This window comes from Pipistrellus hanaki (assembly GCF_964339955.1).
Source record: "Pipistrellus hanaki genome assembly, chromosome: 2".
In the NCBI taxonomy this organism is placed as follows: Eukaryota; Metazoa; Chordata; class Mammalia; order Chiroptera; family Vespertilionidae; genus Pipistrellus; species Pipistrellus hanaki.
Window position 1 is genome coordinate 180,197,652 of NC_140504.1, and position 19,638 is coordinate 180,217,289.

Genomic DNA, 19,638 nt, shown 5'->3' on the forward strand with positions numbered 1-19,638 from the left:
TCTCCCTCCTTTTCTCCCTCTCTCCTCTTCCCCTCTTTCTCTGTCTCTCTCCCTCGCCATCCCATACACCCTCACTTGGATAACCAGCAGGAAATGTAAGGTGATTCATAATTAGATCAAATTAAGACAAACCCATTTAATCCCTTTTGTATTCAAGTTTTTATTCAGAGTAAGCTTCCATTACTATTTCTTAAATGTGAATATCTTTATAGACATTTTATAAGAATCGGTACTCTTTTATAGAATTCAAAATGCAAGACAGAAAGATGTTTATCAAGTAGAAATCAGAAGTGCCCATAATCTCACTGGGCTCTCCTCCGCACACTATCGACAACCGCTCTGCTTAGTATGCCAATACGACATGAAGCAAGGGCAGCAGACGTGCTTCCCAAAGCAAGGTCATCTCCATGCGCGGCTCGCTCACCTGCTTTTTGTCTCACTGTTTAGTCATGTATCACCCTCTTATTGTGTCAATATATATAGATCAGCCTCTTCCTGTTTGACGGCTGCAGGGAATGCTAATGTTCGCACAACCATCATTTATTTAATGGCTCTCTGTTGATAAAGTGAATATTTTCAGGTTTTCATTCCAGTAAACATCCTCACACATGAATCTTTGAACAGTCGCTCAGTTGTTTTCTTAGGATATATTCTTGAAAGACAAACACGAGATATGTGATCTCAAATTTCCCTCTAGCCAGGGGCAACGGTTTCCTCTCCACCGGAAGCCCGCTTTTCCACTGGGCACCTCTGCGTGGCCAGTCCCGGCGGCCTGCACCAGTTTGGTGGACAAAATGATATTAAATCGTCTTTGCTGCTTCGGGTTCCTTGGGGGAGTTTATGTTTTCCATATAGAGTGTTCAACTCGGTTCATTTCTAAACAGTCTATCATTTCAGTTTAGATTTTCTTTTACCCTGAGCACTTAAGAATGTTTTAGAAGTTACTAAATGGTTCTATATATTTTGTATGATCTTTTGTTCTTATTTTTATTTTTACTGCATTGTGCCCTTTCTGCTTTTCGAATTTTTGTCTTACATTCTATGAATGCCCGACGTGAAAAGAATACAGGGTTTTATGTATTTCTTTTACATCAAATGTATTATGCTTTCTTTCAAACAAACATAGTATGCTTTTTCTTTGTTTTCCTTTATTTTCAGCTCTTCCTATCGTCAGCAGACTTGATTTTATGGGCTTGGTCTTCCCTCTAGTGATTTGAAAGTTCTAGATCCTGTTTTCATCCTGCCAGTGATCTTGTCTTTTCATTAATTCTGTTTTCAGCAATATTTATCCTGGTATTTCTCCCTCTTTCTTTTGGAAATCTTGTTTTTACTTTTGTGTCTGTTTCCAAGAAGCTGTATTCTTTGTTTACCGGTTGCTCTTTGCAGCCTGTTTTTGTTTTTATCCACGTGCTATCATCTTGCCTCTCTCTGAGAATACTACTTACGTTTAGTTTTACACCGTCTCCTGCTATTCTCCACATTAACTACATTGTATGGCTGGACCATGTGGTCTGACTATTCAGCTGGATTCCTTCGAGGAGCTGATTCTCTTTACATCCTCGGAGTTTTGTCATTTATTCAGCATCAATTTGCAGCTGAGACCTGGGCTGTGGCACCAGACCACCTGCCTTGCCACTAGCTGGATAGGAAGCTCTTCAGGCAGCAGTCTAAGCCTCAGTTCTCTCATCTGCGAAATGGGGATTTAAAATACTGCCTGCCAGCTCAGTTTGCCCAGAGGATTCAGTTAGCTAACATAACCACTTAGAGCAGCGCGTGGCATGTGATTCCCAAGTGATGAGCAGGCCCTCCAGGAGCCAGGCAGGTGGTTGTGGTGGTTAAACACCCTCTGAGCGCAGCAGGCTGTAGGTTACCCCTCAGTCACAGGCGGTGGGTGCCAGGCTATTGGTGGGAGCAGGTGTCAAGCAGTCACCCCTTTGGGTGTGCCAGATGGGAGGGCATGGGAGACAGCCCACAGGCCAGGCCCTGAGACTGTTCCCAGGGGCACAGACAAGAGAAAGCTTGCAGATGCCTCCCCCCACTCTGACCCAGCCCAATCACATGTTGGGAGTGGCCAGAGGGATCTGAGGGCAATCTGGGATCAGAAGGCTGGGCAGGGATAGTCCCCCTCAGGAGTGCCAGGAGGGACAGTGGTCAGGTTGGCCCTTCCTGGCCGTGCAGTCAGGCCCGCCTGGCACAGGAACACCTGCAGCGTTGTGTCTGACAGCCGGGAGTGGGCCAGGCTGCTGATGAGCTCCGTCCAGGCTTGGCAGCTGGCAGCAGGAGAGCAGCCCCATGAGCTACACCGCCACCTCGCTTTCTTCGGTGGTCAGTATGTAAAACATGGATGTTTTATCCCATGCGGCGGGACCTCTTCTCAATTTCCACTGTTGGGTTGGACTTTTTCCTTTTTCTAATTGGTGGACCAGCCCAGATGAAAATTGCCGAAGAGCCGAAGCCGGTTTGGCTCAGTGGTAGAGCGTCAGTCTGCCGACAGAAAGGTCCCGGTTTGATTCTGGTCAAGGGCATGTACATTGGTTGCGGGCACATCCCTGGAGTGGGGTGTGCAAGAGGCAGCTGGTCGATATTTCTCTCTCATGGACGTTTCTAGCTCTCTATATCTCTCCCTTCCTCTCTGTAAAATATCAATAAAATATACTTTTTTAAAAAGAAAAAAAAATTGCCGAAGAGAACGAAACAATGCCTTTTGCTGTCTGTCCTGCCGTCTCCCCAACATTTATCAAACCCCTGCAGCCTGCTAGGTTCTGGATCCGTTATTATTGTGCCCATTTTGTAAATGAGCTCACTGAGGCCCAGAGAGGATGACTGTCTCACCATTAGCCAGTAAAATGGGTTTCCATCCCGTCTGTCTAGCCCCAGTTTTTCCTCTTCCCAGTCTGCCATTCCGACCCTGGTTTGGTGCCAGCCAACAGAACACGAGCACCTTGTGTTCATGAGCACGTGCCCCGCGCCCCGCTGGGTGTGCTGTGCCGTGGGAAACACACAGACCAGCCCGTAGCTGGCTCTTGTCTTCCAGGGGCTCACATGCTGGGGGAGAAATAGTCAAACAGGTGCTCCAAGACAAGGTAGATGCTGTAAGCAAGTCAAGTTCAGTAACAGAGCAGAGAGAGAGATGTTCTGCCTGGAGGTGCAGAGGCGAACATTCTAATTGACAGGAAGGAGAGTGAAGGCATGAACACAGGGGACATAGGGTCTGACCACGAGACAGGCCTCCCTTGATGTGGCTGGAGCCTGCGTGGGGCTGGGGGGAGGAGGAGGGGGAGGGTATAAGGTTTCATGAGTAAGAAAAGGATCCCTGAATGGATTTCTCACTGTAACAAGGACCCACTGGAATGTTGAGAAGACAGTAATGACATTCCGTTCAATTAAAAATCCTGGAGCATTTACTCGGTGGCAGGCATTCTGCCAGGCACCGAGCATATAAATATGAATACGAAGCAGCCTTTCCCCTTGAAGACCTCGGTCTTACAGGCAGATGCTCTAGGGTTAGGAATGGAAATAGGATGACCGACCAGAGCGGCGTGGACAGATGGAGGTCCAAGCTTCCCCGAACCAGCCTCTGCAGGTCCCATCCAGGCTTGCGCCCAGGATGTGGATCCTGCCCTCTGGCTCCGCCCTCCCTGGGCTTTCGTCCTCATTGTCACCCAGCAGCTGCTGCAGCTCCAGGCATCGTGTCTGTATCCCAGTTTCAAACAGAGCCTTCTCCCCGTGAGAGTGTGCGTCTTTATTCAAGAAGACCACCATCCTCGGAGACATCATCACCCATCTCATTAGTCGGAACTCACCAGGCCTGGCTGAGGGAAAGCAGGAAATCTATTTGGTTCTGCTTTTGGAGTTTCAATAGGAAAGACAGACAGATGAGAGATTTGGGAATGGAATGCAGATAAGTGCGTGCTATGGGTTCTAACATAAAGAGGTACATACTATAGCGTACATAGGTTTAGAACACAGTAGGAAAGCATTTGCAGGGATAGTCCATAGTTCCAGGCGGCAGCTGGGGACAGGGTATCCCCGAGACGAAGTACTGGCCTCGCTGCATCTAAATGGCAGCGGCAGTTCCCCACGCAGGTGCAGGGGGGCCTTCCAAACGTGGAGGAAAGGCCAGCCAGCATGCACGGCTGCTCAGGGAAAGGTCATTGCCTGGCGAGACTCAGCGTTGTCGCTTCAGGAAGATCGAGGGCAGCGACACAGAGCGAACTGGTTGTGAAGCCAGAGAGGAGTCTCGTGTAACTGTTTGAGGGGCCTGGTAACACTCAGAAGAACTGAGTACAGATCGTGCTGGGGCTGAAAGCTCTGTGGTCTGCCTCCATGGAGGGGGAGGCAGGAAAGGGGGAAGGGACAGTCCTTTAGCGAGCTTTCCCTAAAGACCCTGGGGCCCGTGCAAGGCGGAGAACTTACTGCTCCTGGGAGCTCTGGTTTCTGCTTCTAACACCCATGTGGTCATAAAGCCCATGTTAGCTAATAGTCCTCGCTGGTTGATTTTTAATCATAGGGATTAATGCAGAAGGCAACCTGGAAACCCAGTTCTTGGCTGTCCGTCTCAAAGCAGAGGGATTACCAAAATGGTGGGGCAGAGTGTTGATTAACCAGAACCCCTGCCCGGTGGAGCTTGTATTCCTGGGAGGGTGCTGGACTAGACACAACATCTGGCTGTGCCTGCAGCTTAGCACCCGCCACAGGGCGCCGGTCCCCACCGCGCTCAGGCCTGCTTCCCTCTAACCAGCGAGCGGGCAGCTGGCCCAGAGGAGGCAGAAGGCACCAGAAGTGGAGCTTCTGTTTACATCTCTTGCCAGGAATGGTGGCCACAGGTTGAGCAGCTTCCAGAAGGTTTCTCTGTGAGCAGTGGCAGGAAGTTAAATCTTCAACAGAGAGGGTCCGTGTATTTGCACTGTGAGAGCTGGCCTCCTGAGGGGACGGAGCAGCTAAGCCTTTGTCAGAGTTAAGGTTTCAACAAATCGGGGAACAGTCAAAAAGAGCACAAAAGGTGTTTGAAGGAGAGGCTGTGGGTCACCTGGTGGGTATGAATGTCGCTGTAAGAGTGCTGGCGCTCTCTGGCAATTTAGTTTTTCAAGGATGGCCTCTAGAAAAAGAAGCATGGAGTACTTCAAATTATCCCAGAAGAATAATCCAGCTGAGCTACACTGGAGGTTTGCATTGGCCACACATGAGCTCGACCGCCAGTTTATAGTCCCAGGAATGGATTCTCACATCTCTCAGGGGGAAATAAGCAGTTCCACCAAAGAAATGCAGGATGTTGGTGGGCCACACTGGACCAGCATAGATCCCTCCCTTCCAAAAGGTATTGAACAAGCAAGCAAGACAAAATCAACTTGTGGTGGCACTAAAACATAGCATTCTCAAGAGTGGGGGAGGGGGGAGGGAGAGAACCATTTCCCTAAAGAGATAGAAACATATTTTCTGAAAATATTTTATAATAGTAGACAGAAGGAAATTTAAATGAGTAGATAATCTCATTTAAACATAAGAAATAGGGTTGACAAGTAGCAGAAGATAAATGAGAAAGTGGTTGAGGGAGCTTCTGAGATCGAAAGACAGTGATGGAGACAAGTGAACGAAGCAAAGAAACTAAATACATGATAACAGTTAAAATCCACAGTAGCCGTATTTGCCTCGTAAGAAACATGAGCATTGAAGTAGGAAACTCGCTGGAGAATCTCTCTGAGACTGCAGAAAGAATTATGAAGGTATGAAAGTAATGTAAGAAAAGTTGCCAATGGTGGAAGACAGAGTGCCAGTCCAGGCAGATAAATGAAGGGGGACAATGAGCAAATAGAGCAGAAGATATATAATAAAATATAAAATGTCAGCTAACACCCTGAGAAGGGGATGTGGGGGGGCCAGAAGGATGGAGTTACCAGTTCTGAAACTTCCTTGGTGAATTGAAAAGACTCCCTGAGATCTAGACAAAATGAAAAAGAAGTGTACCAACAATAAAAAAATAAAAAATAAAATTTGTAAAAGCCCTGGCAGGTCAGAGCATCGGCCTGCACACCAAAGGGTTGCAGGAGTCCTCAAACTTTTTAAAGTTGGGGCCAGATCACGGTCCCTCAGAGAGCTGGAGGGCCGGACTATATGAACCACTAATTCCTACTGTAACACCTCGGCTGCGCTCACTGCCCAAAAAACCTGGCGGGCCGGATCAGACTCCTCTGCGGGCCGCATGTGGCCCGCGGGCCGTAGTTTGAAGACCCCTGGGTTACAGGTTTAATTCCTGTCCAAGGGCATGTACCTGGGCTGCAGGTTCAATCCCCAGCCCTGGTTGGAGCACTTATGGGAGGCTCCATTGATGTGTCTCACATTGATGTTTTTCTCTCTACCTCTTTTCCTCCCATCCACTTTCTCTAAAAAATCAAAGGAGTCCAGCCAGTGTGGATCAGTGGTTGAGCGTCGATCTATGACCCCAGAGGTCACAGTTTGATTCCCAGATTACGGGCTCAATTCCCAATAGGGATTGTGCAAGAGGCAGCCAATTGATGACTCTCTCTCATCATTGATGTTTCAATTTCTCTATCTCTGAAATAAATAAAAACATATATTTTTTTATTAATGGGAGGAAATTGTCCTTTTGTGAGGATTAACAAAACAAAACAAAATCCCTAAAAGCATCTGGCAAAATACTCATACAGATAAGCATACAATCAGGTCTTATGAAATAAAACAGTCATTTATGAAAAACAAGAAACATAACTAATCCAACTCCTAGGATGTCTTCTCTGTGATATCAAAAGCCAAAGCCAGTGGTATTATGAGACTCAACCATTGCTGATTTGGCTAGGATACAACATGCACCAAAGCCACAGAAAATCACCATTCGAGCCCCTTGAAGAGCTGGCAGAGACCTTGCAGACGGCCCCAACAATATCAGGTCCTAATGCCTAGAGCCTATACATGTTTCCTTATTTAGAAAAGGGATCTTTGCAAAATGTGATTAAACTAAGGATTTTGCTAGATGATCTGAGTGGGTCCTAAATGCAATGCCCTTATAAGAGGAAGCAGAGGGAGATTTTATACACACAGAGTAGACCATGCTGTGAAGACAGAAACAGGAAGTGAAATGGTGCAGCCACAAGCCAAGGAATGCCAGAGGCTGGAAAAGGTAAAGAAAAGATCCTGCCTGCAGACAGACTCCAGAGGGAGCATGGCCCTACCAAGAGCTTGACTTCAGCACAGCCAGGGATACCCATTTCAGACATCCAGCCTCCAGAACTGGGAAAGAATGAAGTCCTCTTGTTTTAAGTCACCGGATCTTCGGTACTTTGTTACAGCAGCCACAGGAAACTAAAACGGACATGTAATTTTGACCCTCCTAGATGTCCAAGAAAAGACTGTGCTAAGGATGATGACCAGGAAAGGTGATGTTTCATTGGAGTCTGTAGTTCCTGATTGTATTGTCAGTGGTTTAGTATTGGGTAAAGTAAAATCATTCTAAGTTTCCCAAGTTACATAAGGCAGAGTTAAATAGTATATTATTTTTCTTAAATTTTATAATTAGAGAAAATGCAAGTTTGGGAGTATTTTTGAAAAATGCTTAAAGATGCTTAAGAATTAGAAACAAAATGTATAGTTTACACATCACTGAAGAAAGTGGGAAAAGGGCCCGGCGGGTGTGGCTCAGTGATTGAGCGTAGACCCATGAACCAGGAGGTCACAGCTCAGTTCTAGTCAGGGCACATGTCCAGGTTGCAGGCTCAATTTTTAGTAAAGGGGTGGGGGGGGGGGGGGCAATGCAGGAGGCATCTGATTAATGATTCTCTCATCATTGATGTATCTTTCCCTCTCCCTTCCTTTCTTTGAAATAAAAATATATTTTAAAGAATGTGAAAACTAAGAAATATTACCAAGAAGAAAATAGTAAGAAAACATATAAAGCATAAACTAGGGTGATGAAAAGAAGCTTGCATTAGCAATACTTGCTAAGTAATGTAACAAATAACCCCCAATCTCAGTGTTTTAACACAGTAACAGTTAATTTGTTACTCACTTCCCAGTTCCATGCTGCTCTGCAGTTGGGCAGGGCCTTGGGGTGGGGTTGGAGTGTCTCTTCAGCAAAGTGATTCATGGCTCCAAGCCCCATTTATGTGAGAGCCTCACTGTCCTCCAGGGCTTCCTCACATCTGGCCAGCTGAAGAGGGAAGAGAGAAAGCATGACAGAGAGGAACACAGCTTTTTAAGAGCCAGCGCTTCCTCCCACATCCCACTGCCCAGAGCATGTACATATTACAGGTCACCTGGTCCTGAGGGAGGTGTGCCTAGGAGAAAAAGGAGGCAAGATTCAGTGAACACATAACATCGACGCTGTCCAGAACAAACATCAGTTCTGATAATAAGTGTCATTGACTTTTGTCTGACCACTACTGAGGGAACGGGAGGAGGAGAGACAGTCCCTGGAGACTCCAAGGTTACAGGAATGCAGGATTGGCAAGTTGGTGGAAGAGTCCACGGTCATAGTGCCCAGAGCAAAGAGCTCCGAGACCTGGTTAAGGGTCAGCAGAGAACCAATGTCAAGTGGGAGAGCAGAGTTCATGATGCAGATGGTAAGCAAAGGGTCTGCGAAAGAGGTGGGCAGAATGGTGTGGGGGGCATCCCTGAGAGTGGCCCCGGATGATAGCTTACAGGAAAGGGAAGACTCTGTCGTTGAATGTGGAGGAATTACTGACTGACCTGTGGGCAGGGAGGGAGCTGAAGGAGCCATGAGCTCGCACCCACATGTAGAACTTCCATATTGCAAGGAAACTATTATCATGTTAAGGATGCTTCTAAACAGAAGAGCAATAAAACATTAAAAATAAACATTTGCAACAGAGGAATGGTATGAGAATACATAAAAGCATGAGCCCACAATACAAAAGTAAAAGTCAAGGGAAAAAGAAAAGCTTAAATGAGACCGAAGGAATTACTTCACGTGATAAAATTCATAGCCCATAGTAATCCTAACAGTCATGAATCTTTATGCACCAAATAACCTACCAAAAAAGCATAAAGCAAAATCTGTTGGAAATACATGGAGAAATGGACAGCCATAGAGACTTAACAAATCTGTCTTAGTCAAGTAAAAATAAATAGAGCAAATACGGAAGTCACTTTAGGTGATTTTACCCTTTATTGATTTTATACTATGAATCAGAGTCAGTGCAAGGCACTTTACATGTGATTCCTTTACAGCGATCCTCTTAGCAACATTGCTGAGTAGGTGACATTCCTGCCATTTTTCAGAGGAGTCAACTGAGGCTCTGGAGGTTCCCCGTTAGTGATCACAGAACGAGTGTATGAACCCAGATCTTTGCCTGCACAGCTTCTGGTTTTTTGCCACTTAGTTATAAAGCCTCTTCAGGAGACATGAGCTTTTCATTTTATGGAAAATGTTTCTTCCAAGGACAAAGGTGCATCTGCCTCTCACAGGACAGGTAGACAGGGTTTTCATTTACGGAGTGTGGATGAAGGGAAGGCAGCTGGTCCAAGGTCACCAGCAGCTGAGAGTGCCACACAGGGCAGCAGCCTAAGTCTTGCGATTGTGCGCTGCCCCGACCTCCCAGAAGGCCAGCCGCTGCAGCAGCGTCGGTGACCGGAAGTCCAGGTTCATGCCTTTACTTATGAAAGTAACAAAAGATTATTTTCTTCCTTTGAATCCCAGCTGTCTCTAGATGCCAATGCTTGCTTTGGGCTGTCTTCTCCGTCTTTGTTCTCTGGGTGGCAGGGTGCTTTAATTATTATTGTCTGCTATTATGATCATGGTTTAATTGTTTGTTTGCAGCTCAGTAGCTCAGAGGGGGGCATTTTATAAAACAAGTATTATTTTCTCCCTGTCATGTCCAGTGGCACTAAGGATAATTTAAGCTGCATTCTCATTTGGGGACGGAAGTGATTGCTGACCCTCTTCCCCCTGCAGCAGCTGTTCTTTCGTACACTATCTTCCCCCACCCCCTGCCATGTAAAGATCCGCCGTGATGGCCCGCATGGTGCAGCGTCCCGTGTTCATTCAGAACACCCAGGCTCTTTCAGATTCTGGGCCCGGTCATAGGGCAAGGGAAATCGACATGGCAAGATGCATGGATTTCTTTTTCTCGTTTTTGTATATCTCTTGCAATGGGTGCAGATGAACCCCCTATAAGCCATGAGGTGGGTAGTCTCCCCAAAATGCCCAATGTATTCATTTCGTTCAGACTGAGAGAACTGAGGACTGGAGCCCCCGAAGCAAGTTTTGTCTGTAGACAGCCCTAGAGAGGTGCGGCCCCTCCGATGAGAATCCAGTGCTCTCTTTGCTTCTTAGATTTAGTCGGGTGGTGGGTGAGTGGACAAGGGCTGCTGGAACAGACTGGATGGCTTAAAATAGCGCGTTTGTTTCCTCACAGTTCTAGAGCCTGGGAGTCCAAAATCAAGGTGTCAGTAGGGCCGTGTTCACTCCTGAGACTCAGGAAGAATGTTTCCTGTATCTCCCGGCCTCAGGTGGCCGCCGGCAGCCCTCAGCATCCTTTGGCTTGTAGGCCTATCACTCCAGTCTCTGCCTCTGCCTTCCCTGTGTCTCCTCGGCGTCTCTGTGTCCAAAACTCCCTCCTCTTTCTCTTACAAAGACATCAGTCCTTGGACTTGGGGCCCACCCTAATTCAGTGTGACCTCATCTGAACTTGATCTCATTGCACATTCACAAGTGCGCTTATCTTTTGGGGGGAAGACAGTTCAACCACTGAGGGTGGTGTGAGGGCGTTGCAGGGCAGGAACCTCCCAGGAGTCCCCAAAGCCAGAGAATAAGAGGAAAATGGATGAAGGTGAGCAGGTAGTTGGGGTGCTCAGGAAGGACTTGGTGGGCCCCCTAGAAAGTCTGGCTCTAACCTGTTGGGAAGGAGAAACCATGGCTGGGGCAGACGTGTGATTCAGAAAGATCTCCTGGCCCTGGCAGGAAAGGTGGATTGAAATGGGGGGAGGGAGTCTGGACCCAGGGAGGCCAGGTACACTTTTTAGGCCTCAGTATATGCTGGTCCCCATCTTGTGACCTCTTTCCTCTCTCTCTTCCCTTGTGCTTTTCTTTCTTCAAAACTCAGACACCTCCTTGGTGAAGTTTCCTTGCTTCTCTCAATTAGAAGATGATATAAAAGAAAGGCCTTTGGTACCAGAGAGATGTGGTCTGAACACTGCCTCCAGCCCTTACTCACTGTTGACGACACCCCTCGCCCCCCGCAAATTGCCTCAGTTAACCTCTGGGGACTTCAGCTTCCCCGTTAGCAAGATGGGAAAATAGACTCTAAATTTCAGGGGTTCTATGAGAACATTAGACAATATATATGCACATAGATTTGTCTGAAGACGGCCCTAGAGAGGTGCCGGCATTTGGCACATGGATATTTCTACAAAAGCTTCGTTTTCTCCCTCCCCCAGTTATTTGGAGAGCACTCTGTTTATCCCACTCCTCTAGTACCTAGTGCACACATTATTATGCTTTGTGGGCTCTTTCAATAAGCAGCAGCGGCCTCCAGGGCAAAGACCGAGCCTTCCCCGTTCCCACAGCTCTCAACACCGCTGGGCACTCAACTCACTCAGCCTCTCCCTAGCTTATGTGTGTCTGTGGCTCAGAGAACTGAGTTCAGTGTTTCAGAAGCCAGATGTTCACCTGCAGGGGAACTGCGCAGGCAACCCAAGATGTCTGTCTGGGCCAAAATGAGTCCTATCCATCAGGACCTCTGATGAGCATTTTATATACTGATTCCTATAACGTAATGCCAGCCCTCGGTAAGAGTCCTCACAAATGCCATGGTTTGACAAAGCGTCTTCCCTGGCCATCATCCAGAATTTCTAATGGGATCCCTAGGCTCCTGCAGAGGCCCCTCGATTCATTCTTGCCAATGCCAGTCTCTTCTCACCCGGGCAGCTAGAGTGATCCTTACATATAAATTGGTTCCATCAGGCCCCAACTTAAAATTATTCGATGACTTTCTTCCCTTAGCCTGTAGAATGAAGTCCTGACTTCTCCCAAGCCAAGGGCCCCGCCTGGCCTGGCCTCTGCCTGCCCCTCATGGCCTCAGTGGCCTTTCTGTGGCTCCAACCCTCCACGCTGGTTCCCTTCCAGGGCCTTTGCACATGCTGCCCTTTACGCACAGAAAGCTTCCTGCCAGCTCTTACCCTCCCCTCCCCTCCCATTGGCTGGCTCCCTGCGAGCCTCTCATCTTACTTAAATGTCACCTCGTAGAGAGGTCTTCCCGGCCACTCTGTCTAAAGCAGGTGCTCCCTCTCAGCAGGGTGCCCTGACAGCTGATAATCTCTTAATGAGTTTGTGTATGCGGGAGTACCTCCTGTCTGCAGAAACAACCGGAAGATGACTCCCTGTCTGTCATCCTCACCATTATGTCCCAGCGCCCAGCACGTAGGAGGCCTTTAAATAAATGAATGCAGTAAGGTGTCTGGAACTGCAGCCTCTGTACCTCCAGTTGCCAAGTTGCATTGCTTTTGCCTGCAAAGGACCTTGGGCTGCCTCCTCCTGCCACTTCGCTCGACCTCATCAGTGCCAAGCCTTTGACTTTGTCTGATTAGCAGAGCAGCTAAGCTGAATGCAATGGGCTGGCATTTTTAATTCATGGTCTCAAATGTCAGCCCTTTACCCTTGTGTATGATTCCTATGTAAACTATTGATTACTGATGGGGCCTCTTCAGTGCATGTCTGGCTCTCGGCCACAGCCTCTCCCTTCTGGAGATGAGAGCAGCAGCAGCAGGGAAAAGGGGGGAAGCATTAAGCTCTAACCTAGACCATAATTTTATAATGAAATCCTGGCTCAGTTTCTAGCCAGCCCTGACCTCGGCCAAGTTATTTAACCTCGCTGAACCTCCGTATTCTCAATTTTAAAGACAGAAAGGATGCTGCCTACAAAATAAAGGTGCTGTGAGGATTAATTAGGATAATGTGTGTGTGTCTTCTACACAATGCTTGTTTCCTAACAGGTTTTCTTTCATTTCCACATAATCTGTATATTCTACCCTTTCACAACCTTCGATCAGACTGTCCTCCTGGGATTTTATTCATTCATTCATTGATGCAACTCACTCATTCATTCCATTATTCACCCTTAGGGACTGGAAAAAGGTAACACCCAAACTCTTCTAGCTGATTCTCATTATCTTCCTCCTCTCAATACAGCTCTTTCCCCTCTGACATCCTAACACCTGAATTCCGGAGTGGGGGGTCACCTTTAGTCCCAGGCACTGTCACCTCCTCATCTGCCTCTGTATCTTGTTCCATGTTATTTAATCTAGAGAAAACACACGCCCTTTCATGCCACTCAAAATCCAATCTCATTTCCCGCTTCCTTCCCAGACAAGTCCCGTCCATGAGGCCCTCTTTTCTGAGCATGCGTGCAGCAGCACCGCACAGCTCACCGCCTGCTCTGCCCCTCCGGCAGCTGCGGGTCTCAGTGCACAGAGTGGCAGGGGGGAGGCAGGGGACGAAGGGGTCGCCAGGATGGCAGCCAGGGCTCTTGTTTGCTCTGCTTCCTGGGAGATCCTCCTCCCCCACGTGGGGCCCACCCACCAGCCTACTCCCCATAAACACCTTGAAGAGCAGCCCGTCTGTCTTCACTCTGTCGGAAGCCCGCAGAGGGGAGGCTGCCAGGAGGACAAGAACACAACCGCTGAGAAAACCCACACAGCGTCTGGTGCGCGGGAATCTCCGCCTACCTCCATGCCAGGGACCATCGAGGAAATCTGAGAGACTCACGTGAATCCTAGTAGAACTAACTGGTGGCTGGAAATAAGGAGCACACACACATACATAGTCAACAATAAATATGTAATAAAAAAATGACATCCAAGAAATGTAGCAAAGAAGAAAACCATCAAGCCACCAAAGCACATAAACTAAACCCCAAGTACATTAAGATCTCTACAGTGTTCCTGGCTGGAGAAAATCAGTAGCACGGAGATATCAGTTTGCCACAATTAACCCATAAATACGTTCAGTTCCAAATAAAATATCAGTCGGACATGTTGGAACTTGATCGCTGTAAAGTTCACCAGAATGGATACATTTGGGAAATTAGCTAGGGAATTTTGCAGAGAAAATACAAAAGGAAACTTGCCCTGTAACGGTATCAGATGATGAGACTGTGAAAACCAAAGTCAGCTGTGCAGCTGTGTTCGCGACATCACCACCACAACCCAATAGGGGGAGCCCTAGAGCTGAGGGGAGTCTAAAAGCTGACCCACGGCCAAGGCGACATTTCACACCCGTGGAGGAACCTGGAAGTTCAGTTCCGAGGGTCTTCTCTCCAGGGAGTAAGTGTTGGGCACGTCTAGGCACTGGGGCTGCGATAGTGAGCAGGGCCTGGTCCAGCACTCGTGAAAATTACCTTCTACTTGGGGAGACGAGCAGCAAATACATGAATAAATGAAGTCTTGGCTGTAATAAATGCTAAGGAGGAAGTAAACAGCGTTTTATGATCAAAATGTGGACAAGGTAACTTTACATGGATGTTGGGACAACTGAATATGCATTTGGGAAAATAACGAACCTATAAACCTCCAAAATATGAAATAATACAAGTCCTGGGAAATTATCAAAGTTTTGCTTTTGAGCCATTTCAGGGAGAAGAGGAAAATGTGACGACCAGTATCCTTAAAGGAAAAGATTAACATGGCTGTGTATGTAACATGAATAACTTGTATCCCAAAATAAAAACAAAATTTTAAAGGAAAAAAGATGCCAGGTGCCAGGAGAAAATGTTAGTAACAAATATACTCTTCAGTGGGGATGTAAATTAATATAATCACTTAAGAGAATGACTTAGCTATATTTTCCAACATTTAAAAAATATATGCCCACTCTCCCCCCAAAAAGAGTTTGTCTACAAGTCAATTGAAATATTAATAGGAATGTACAAAGCTAAGAAGATAGAGTAATTCTTACAGACTTATCTATAATAATAAATACGTAATATGCTAATTAGACCAAACAGCCAATCGACCTTCGAGATGACCTTCCAGTTGAAGCTGGGGCTGTGAGGACCAAGGCAAGCTGCCAAAGCTTTGAGGGCTGAGCCCCTTGCATGAATTTCGTGCATCGGGCCTCTAGTGTAAAATATAATGCTAAAGCCATAGTGAAATATAATAATGTTCTTTTCTGCAGAAAAATAAATTAATGTATATGCCCATAATACTGTATTCAGTGAAGAAAGAAAGTTACACAGTCACCATGTAAAATATGCTTCCATTTGGGGGGGATGTGTTGTGCCCATTATAGAAAGGTCTGGAAGAACATGCACCAAAAGGAAGACGAAGCGAAGAGCTCTGGAAAAGGAGGTTGGTTTGTGTGAAAGAGACTTTAAAAATTGAATGCATCTGTATATTGTTTGCCTTTTTCTGCCTTGAGCACATCTTAAAATTTTTATAATTTAAAAGATATTTTTAAAAGGAGATGGTGATGAATGGATATAGAATAGAACAAGGATGCCAGTGGATAAACAGGAAATTCAAATAAAGTCTGGAGTTGAGTTCAGATCATGATCCACAGTTGGTTTCTTGGTTGTGACAAATGTGCCAGGGCAATGTGAGATGCTAACAATGGAAGAAAAGGTGAGGGGTTTATAGGAATTCTCTGTATTACCTTCACAACTTTTATGTAAGTCTACAATGATTCCAAAGTAAAATTAATTCCAAGGCAGCTTTGGCAGTCAGAACCATTTTGTTCTGGAAGATTTCGGGTTCCTACTGATCTCTGGCCAGCAGGCACTCCGCACATGGAGAGCCTTGCTTGCTCCTTGGGTTGTAAGGGATTAGCTGGTATGTACTGTTAGCTAATACCCCAAGTTCTGCCCTTGGGAAACCAAGGTGTAGGCTTACCCTTGCACCCACCACAGCTGGGCCAGCATCTCAGACACCCAAAGCAACCCCTGATCTTTAGCACCTCCTTTTTTTAAGTCTTTGTTTTTTAGAGCAGATTTAGCTTCATAGTAAAATTGAAAGGAAGGCACAGAGATTTCCCAGAAACCCACTGCCTCCCCCATTAACATCCCCCATAAGAGTGGGGCATTTATTACAGTTGACGAAAAAATTGACACATCATTATCACCAGAGGCCCATAGTTTATTTTTTTAAATATATTTTATTGATTTTTGTACAGAGAGGAAGGGAGAGAGATAGAGAGTTAGAAACATCAATGAGAGAGAGTCATCGATCAGCTGTCTCTTGCACACCCCCTACTGGGGATATGCCCGCAACCAAGGTACATGCCCTTGACCGGAATCGAACCTGGAGCCGTTCAGTCCCCAAGCCGGCGCTCTATCCATTGAGCCAAACCGGTCCCGGCTCATAGTTTATTTTTGGTGTTGTACATTCTATAGATTAGGACAAATGTATAATAACATATTCACCATTATAGCATCACTAGAGGCCCGATGCACAAAATTTGTGCAAGAGTAGGCCTTCCTTCCCCCAGCCGCCGACATCAGCTTCCTTCCGGTACCCGGGACCTGGACTCCCTCGCAGCCCTGCCTTTGTTCGGAAGGTTATCCAGAAGGACATCTGTTTTAATTAGCATATTATGCTTTTATTATTATAGATAAGAGTATTTCCACCTCCCTAAAAATCCTGTGTGTTCCACCTTTCTATCCATCCAGTCCCTGGCAACCACTGATCTTCTCACTGTCTCCTAGTTTTGTCTTTTTCAGAGCGTCATAGTTGGAATCATAAGGCATGTAGCCTTTTTAGAACGCCTGATTTCACTTGGCAATATGCATTTAAGTTTCCTTTTCATGGCTTGATAGCACATTTCTTTTTAGTGCTGACTAGTATTCCATTTTTTGGATGTACCACAGTTTATACTTTCATTCACTTACTGGAGGACATCTTGGTTGGCAGTGATGAAAAAGCATTATAAGCATCCAAGTGCAGGTTTTTGTGCGGACATCGTTTTCAATACATTGGGCTAATGTGATTGCTGAATTGTATGATTGGTTTGGGAACAAACTGTCCAGCTGTCTTCCCAAGTGGCTGTGCCATTTCGCGTTCCCACCGCAACGAGGGAGAGCTCCTGCTGTTTCGCATCCTCGTCAGCTTTGGGATCCTCGTGTTTCAGAGTTTGGCCATTCTAATAGGTGTGTAGTGGTATTTCAGTGCTGTTTTACTTGTAGTTCCCTGATGACATAGATGTGGAGCAACTTTTCATATGTTTGCTATTTGTATATCTTCATTGGTGATGTGTCTGGTGAGACTTTTAATCCATTTTTAATCAGGGTGTTTGTCTTTCTTATTGTTTGGTTTTAAAATTTCTTTGTATATTTTAGATAACAGTCCTTTATCAGGTGTGTTAATACCTTTTGCAGATAATTTCTCAAAGCCTGTGGCTTGTCTTTTACTCCCTTGCCATTATCTTTTGCAAAGCATAAATTTTTAATTTTAATGCCTTCCAGCGTATCAGTTGGTTTTTCATAGGTCATGTCTTTGGTGTTGGATCTAATAAGTCACACCATACCCGAGGTCATCTAAGCTTTCCCCTATGTTATCTTCCGGGAGTTTTCGTTTCATGCTTTCATTTAGATCAGTGACCCGTTTTAACTTATTTTTGTAAAGGGTATAAGGTCTGTGTCTAGATTCATTCTTTTGCATGTGGAAGTCCAGTTGTTCCAGAAGCATTGTTGAAGAAATTACCTTTGCTCCATTGTATTGCCATTGCTCCTTTGTCGAAGATCAATTGACTATATTTGTGAGCCTATTTCTGGGCTCTCTGTTCTATTCCATTGATCTGTTTGTCTGTCTTGATTGCTATGGCTTCATAGTAAGTCTTCGCATCAGGCCCCGTCAGTCTTCCAACTTCTTTCTTCTTCAGTATCGTGTGGCAGTCCCAGGTCTTTCGCCTCTCCATTTAAACTTTAGAATCAGTTTGTCAGTATGCACAAAATAACTTGCTGGCATTTGATTGTCTGTTTTTACCTATATCCTTTATCTTGCCTTCTCAGCATCGCCCGTACAACCTAAATTGACATGGATGTGGACTTAGGAGTGGTTCTGGGAGCTGTTGTATAGAACCGAGGAGGCTGGGGGTTGACAATGGCAATATGAGGCTCATGATAACAAACAAGTTGCTGACCTAGCCAGTGTGTTCAGTGGTTACAGCATCAGCCCATGCACCGAAGAGCTGTGCGTTTGATTCCCCGTCAAGGGCACATACCTCGGTTGCAGGTTCATCCCCAGCCCCTGTAGCCCGTGTATAGGAAGCAACCAGTCAATGTGTCTCTCACGTGAATCTTTCTCTCTTCCTCCTTCCTCTCTTCCTCTTTCTTTGAAAATCAATGGAAAAAATATGCCCTGGTGAGGATTAACAATTTTAAAAAAAATGCTCAAAATCTACATCCTTCACCCTTGTCTCCATCACTAATGACAGCAGTGGGAGAAGCACGCTGGGTGGGAATTCTGAGGATGCTGCCAGACTGCCTTCTCTCCCTTCCTACAAGCCTTTCAGATTTCTGACCTTCCCTGACGGGATGCCCCGGACAGAGCGCTGGGCCCCGCCTGACTGCTGCCTCCTCTCCCCTCCAGGCTCCACTTCCTGGTGTTGGACACGGAGGAGGTCCACGACGTTCTGCGCATCTGGGACGGGCCCGTGGAGAGCGGGGTGCTGCTGCGGGAGCTCAGCGGCTCGGCGCTGCCCAAGGACCTGCACAGCACCTTCAACTCGGTGGTGCTGCAGTTCAGCACCGACTTCTTCACCAGCAAGCAGGGCTTCGCTGTGCAGTTCTCAGGTCTGTGCTAGCCTCCCCGGCCCCTCCATCCATCCGCCTGCCTTGAGCCCCTCCTGCCCTCCAGCTCTCCACTCACGTAAAGATCCTTCCTGAGCATCTGCTGTGCGCCTGGTACAGGGTTAGCGCTCGTTCAGATAGCCACGCTGCACTCACTCAGTGTGAGGAGTGGGGGGCACAGGCAGGTTAGTAGACACTAATGTTTAAATTGATAAGCACATGGAGGAGAAATATAAACTACGATGCTCCCCTAGGGGCATCCAGGAAAGATAATGCCCAAGCTCAGGCCTGAAGCAGTTATAGGAGAAAAGACAGTGTTTCCAGCAGCGAATAATCGACCATGGCATGGAGCTGGTCTGGCCACTGACCGGGATTTTTGGAGCTTGTGTGGTCCCCATTCGATGAAAAGGAGAGAAGGGGTACCCTGGGTGTAAAAAGCACATGCAATGAGCAGAGGCAGGGTAACCAGTTCAGACGCAAGGCTCCTCCCTGGGGCTGAACCATGGGAGCCGGGGAGGGAGGTGGAGAGTGGTTTGGAGTGCGGTTATGGAAGAGCCCATCTGACGTGGCGCCCATTCCGGTTCTCAGTCTAGTAAAAGTCTGGAAGCCAAATGTGAGCAATCTAAATTCAATTAATTATGTGCTGCCGGAGCCAATTATGGAGGAGCATGACAAAGAGCTGCGGAAGATGGGCCGTGCTCAGACGTCAAGTCCCAATATTAGATAATGTCTATGATTGGCCCTGCCTCTGCCTGTGATGCATCAGCTCCTCTCCTCTGAAGTGCCTCTCCCGTCACTCATCTCCCTGCACAAGTGACTCTGCCGCGGTCGGTGCTTGCGTTTATTATACAGCAGCTGTCTTCATTACCGTCTCCTCACTCCTCTGTCT

General features: G+C 46.7%; 1 protein-coding gene across 9 annotated transcripts in view; it reads left to right on the forward strand.

Annotated features, from left to right (window-relative positions):
- The window catches only part of CSMD2 (CUB and Sushi multiple domains 2), a 541,275-nt gene that overhangs the window by 398,851 nt on the left and 122,786 nt on the right, over positions 1 to 19,638 (forward strand). For all 9 annotated transcript variants that reach the window (XM_084873018.1, XM_084873017.1, XM_084873019.1 and 6 more), the window contains one exon: positions 18,550 to 18,752. In XM_084873018.1, the coding sequence (XP_084729144.1) occupies positions 18,550 to 18,752 (203 nt within the window). The remainder of the gene's footprint in view (positions 1 to 18,549; positions 18,753 to 19,638) is intronic.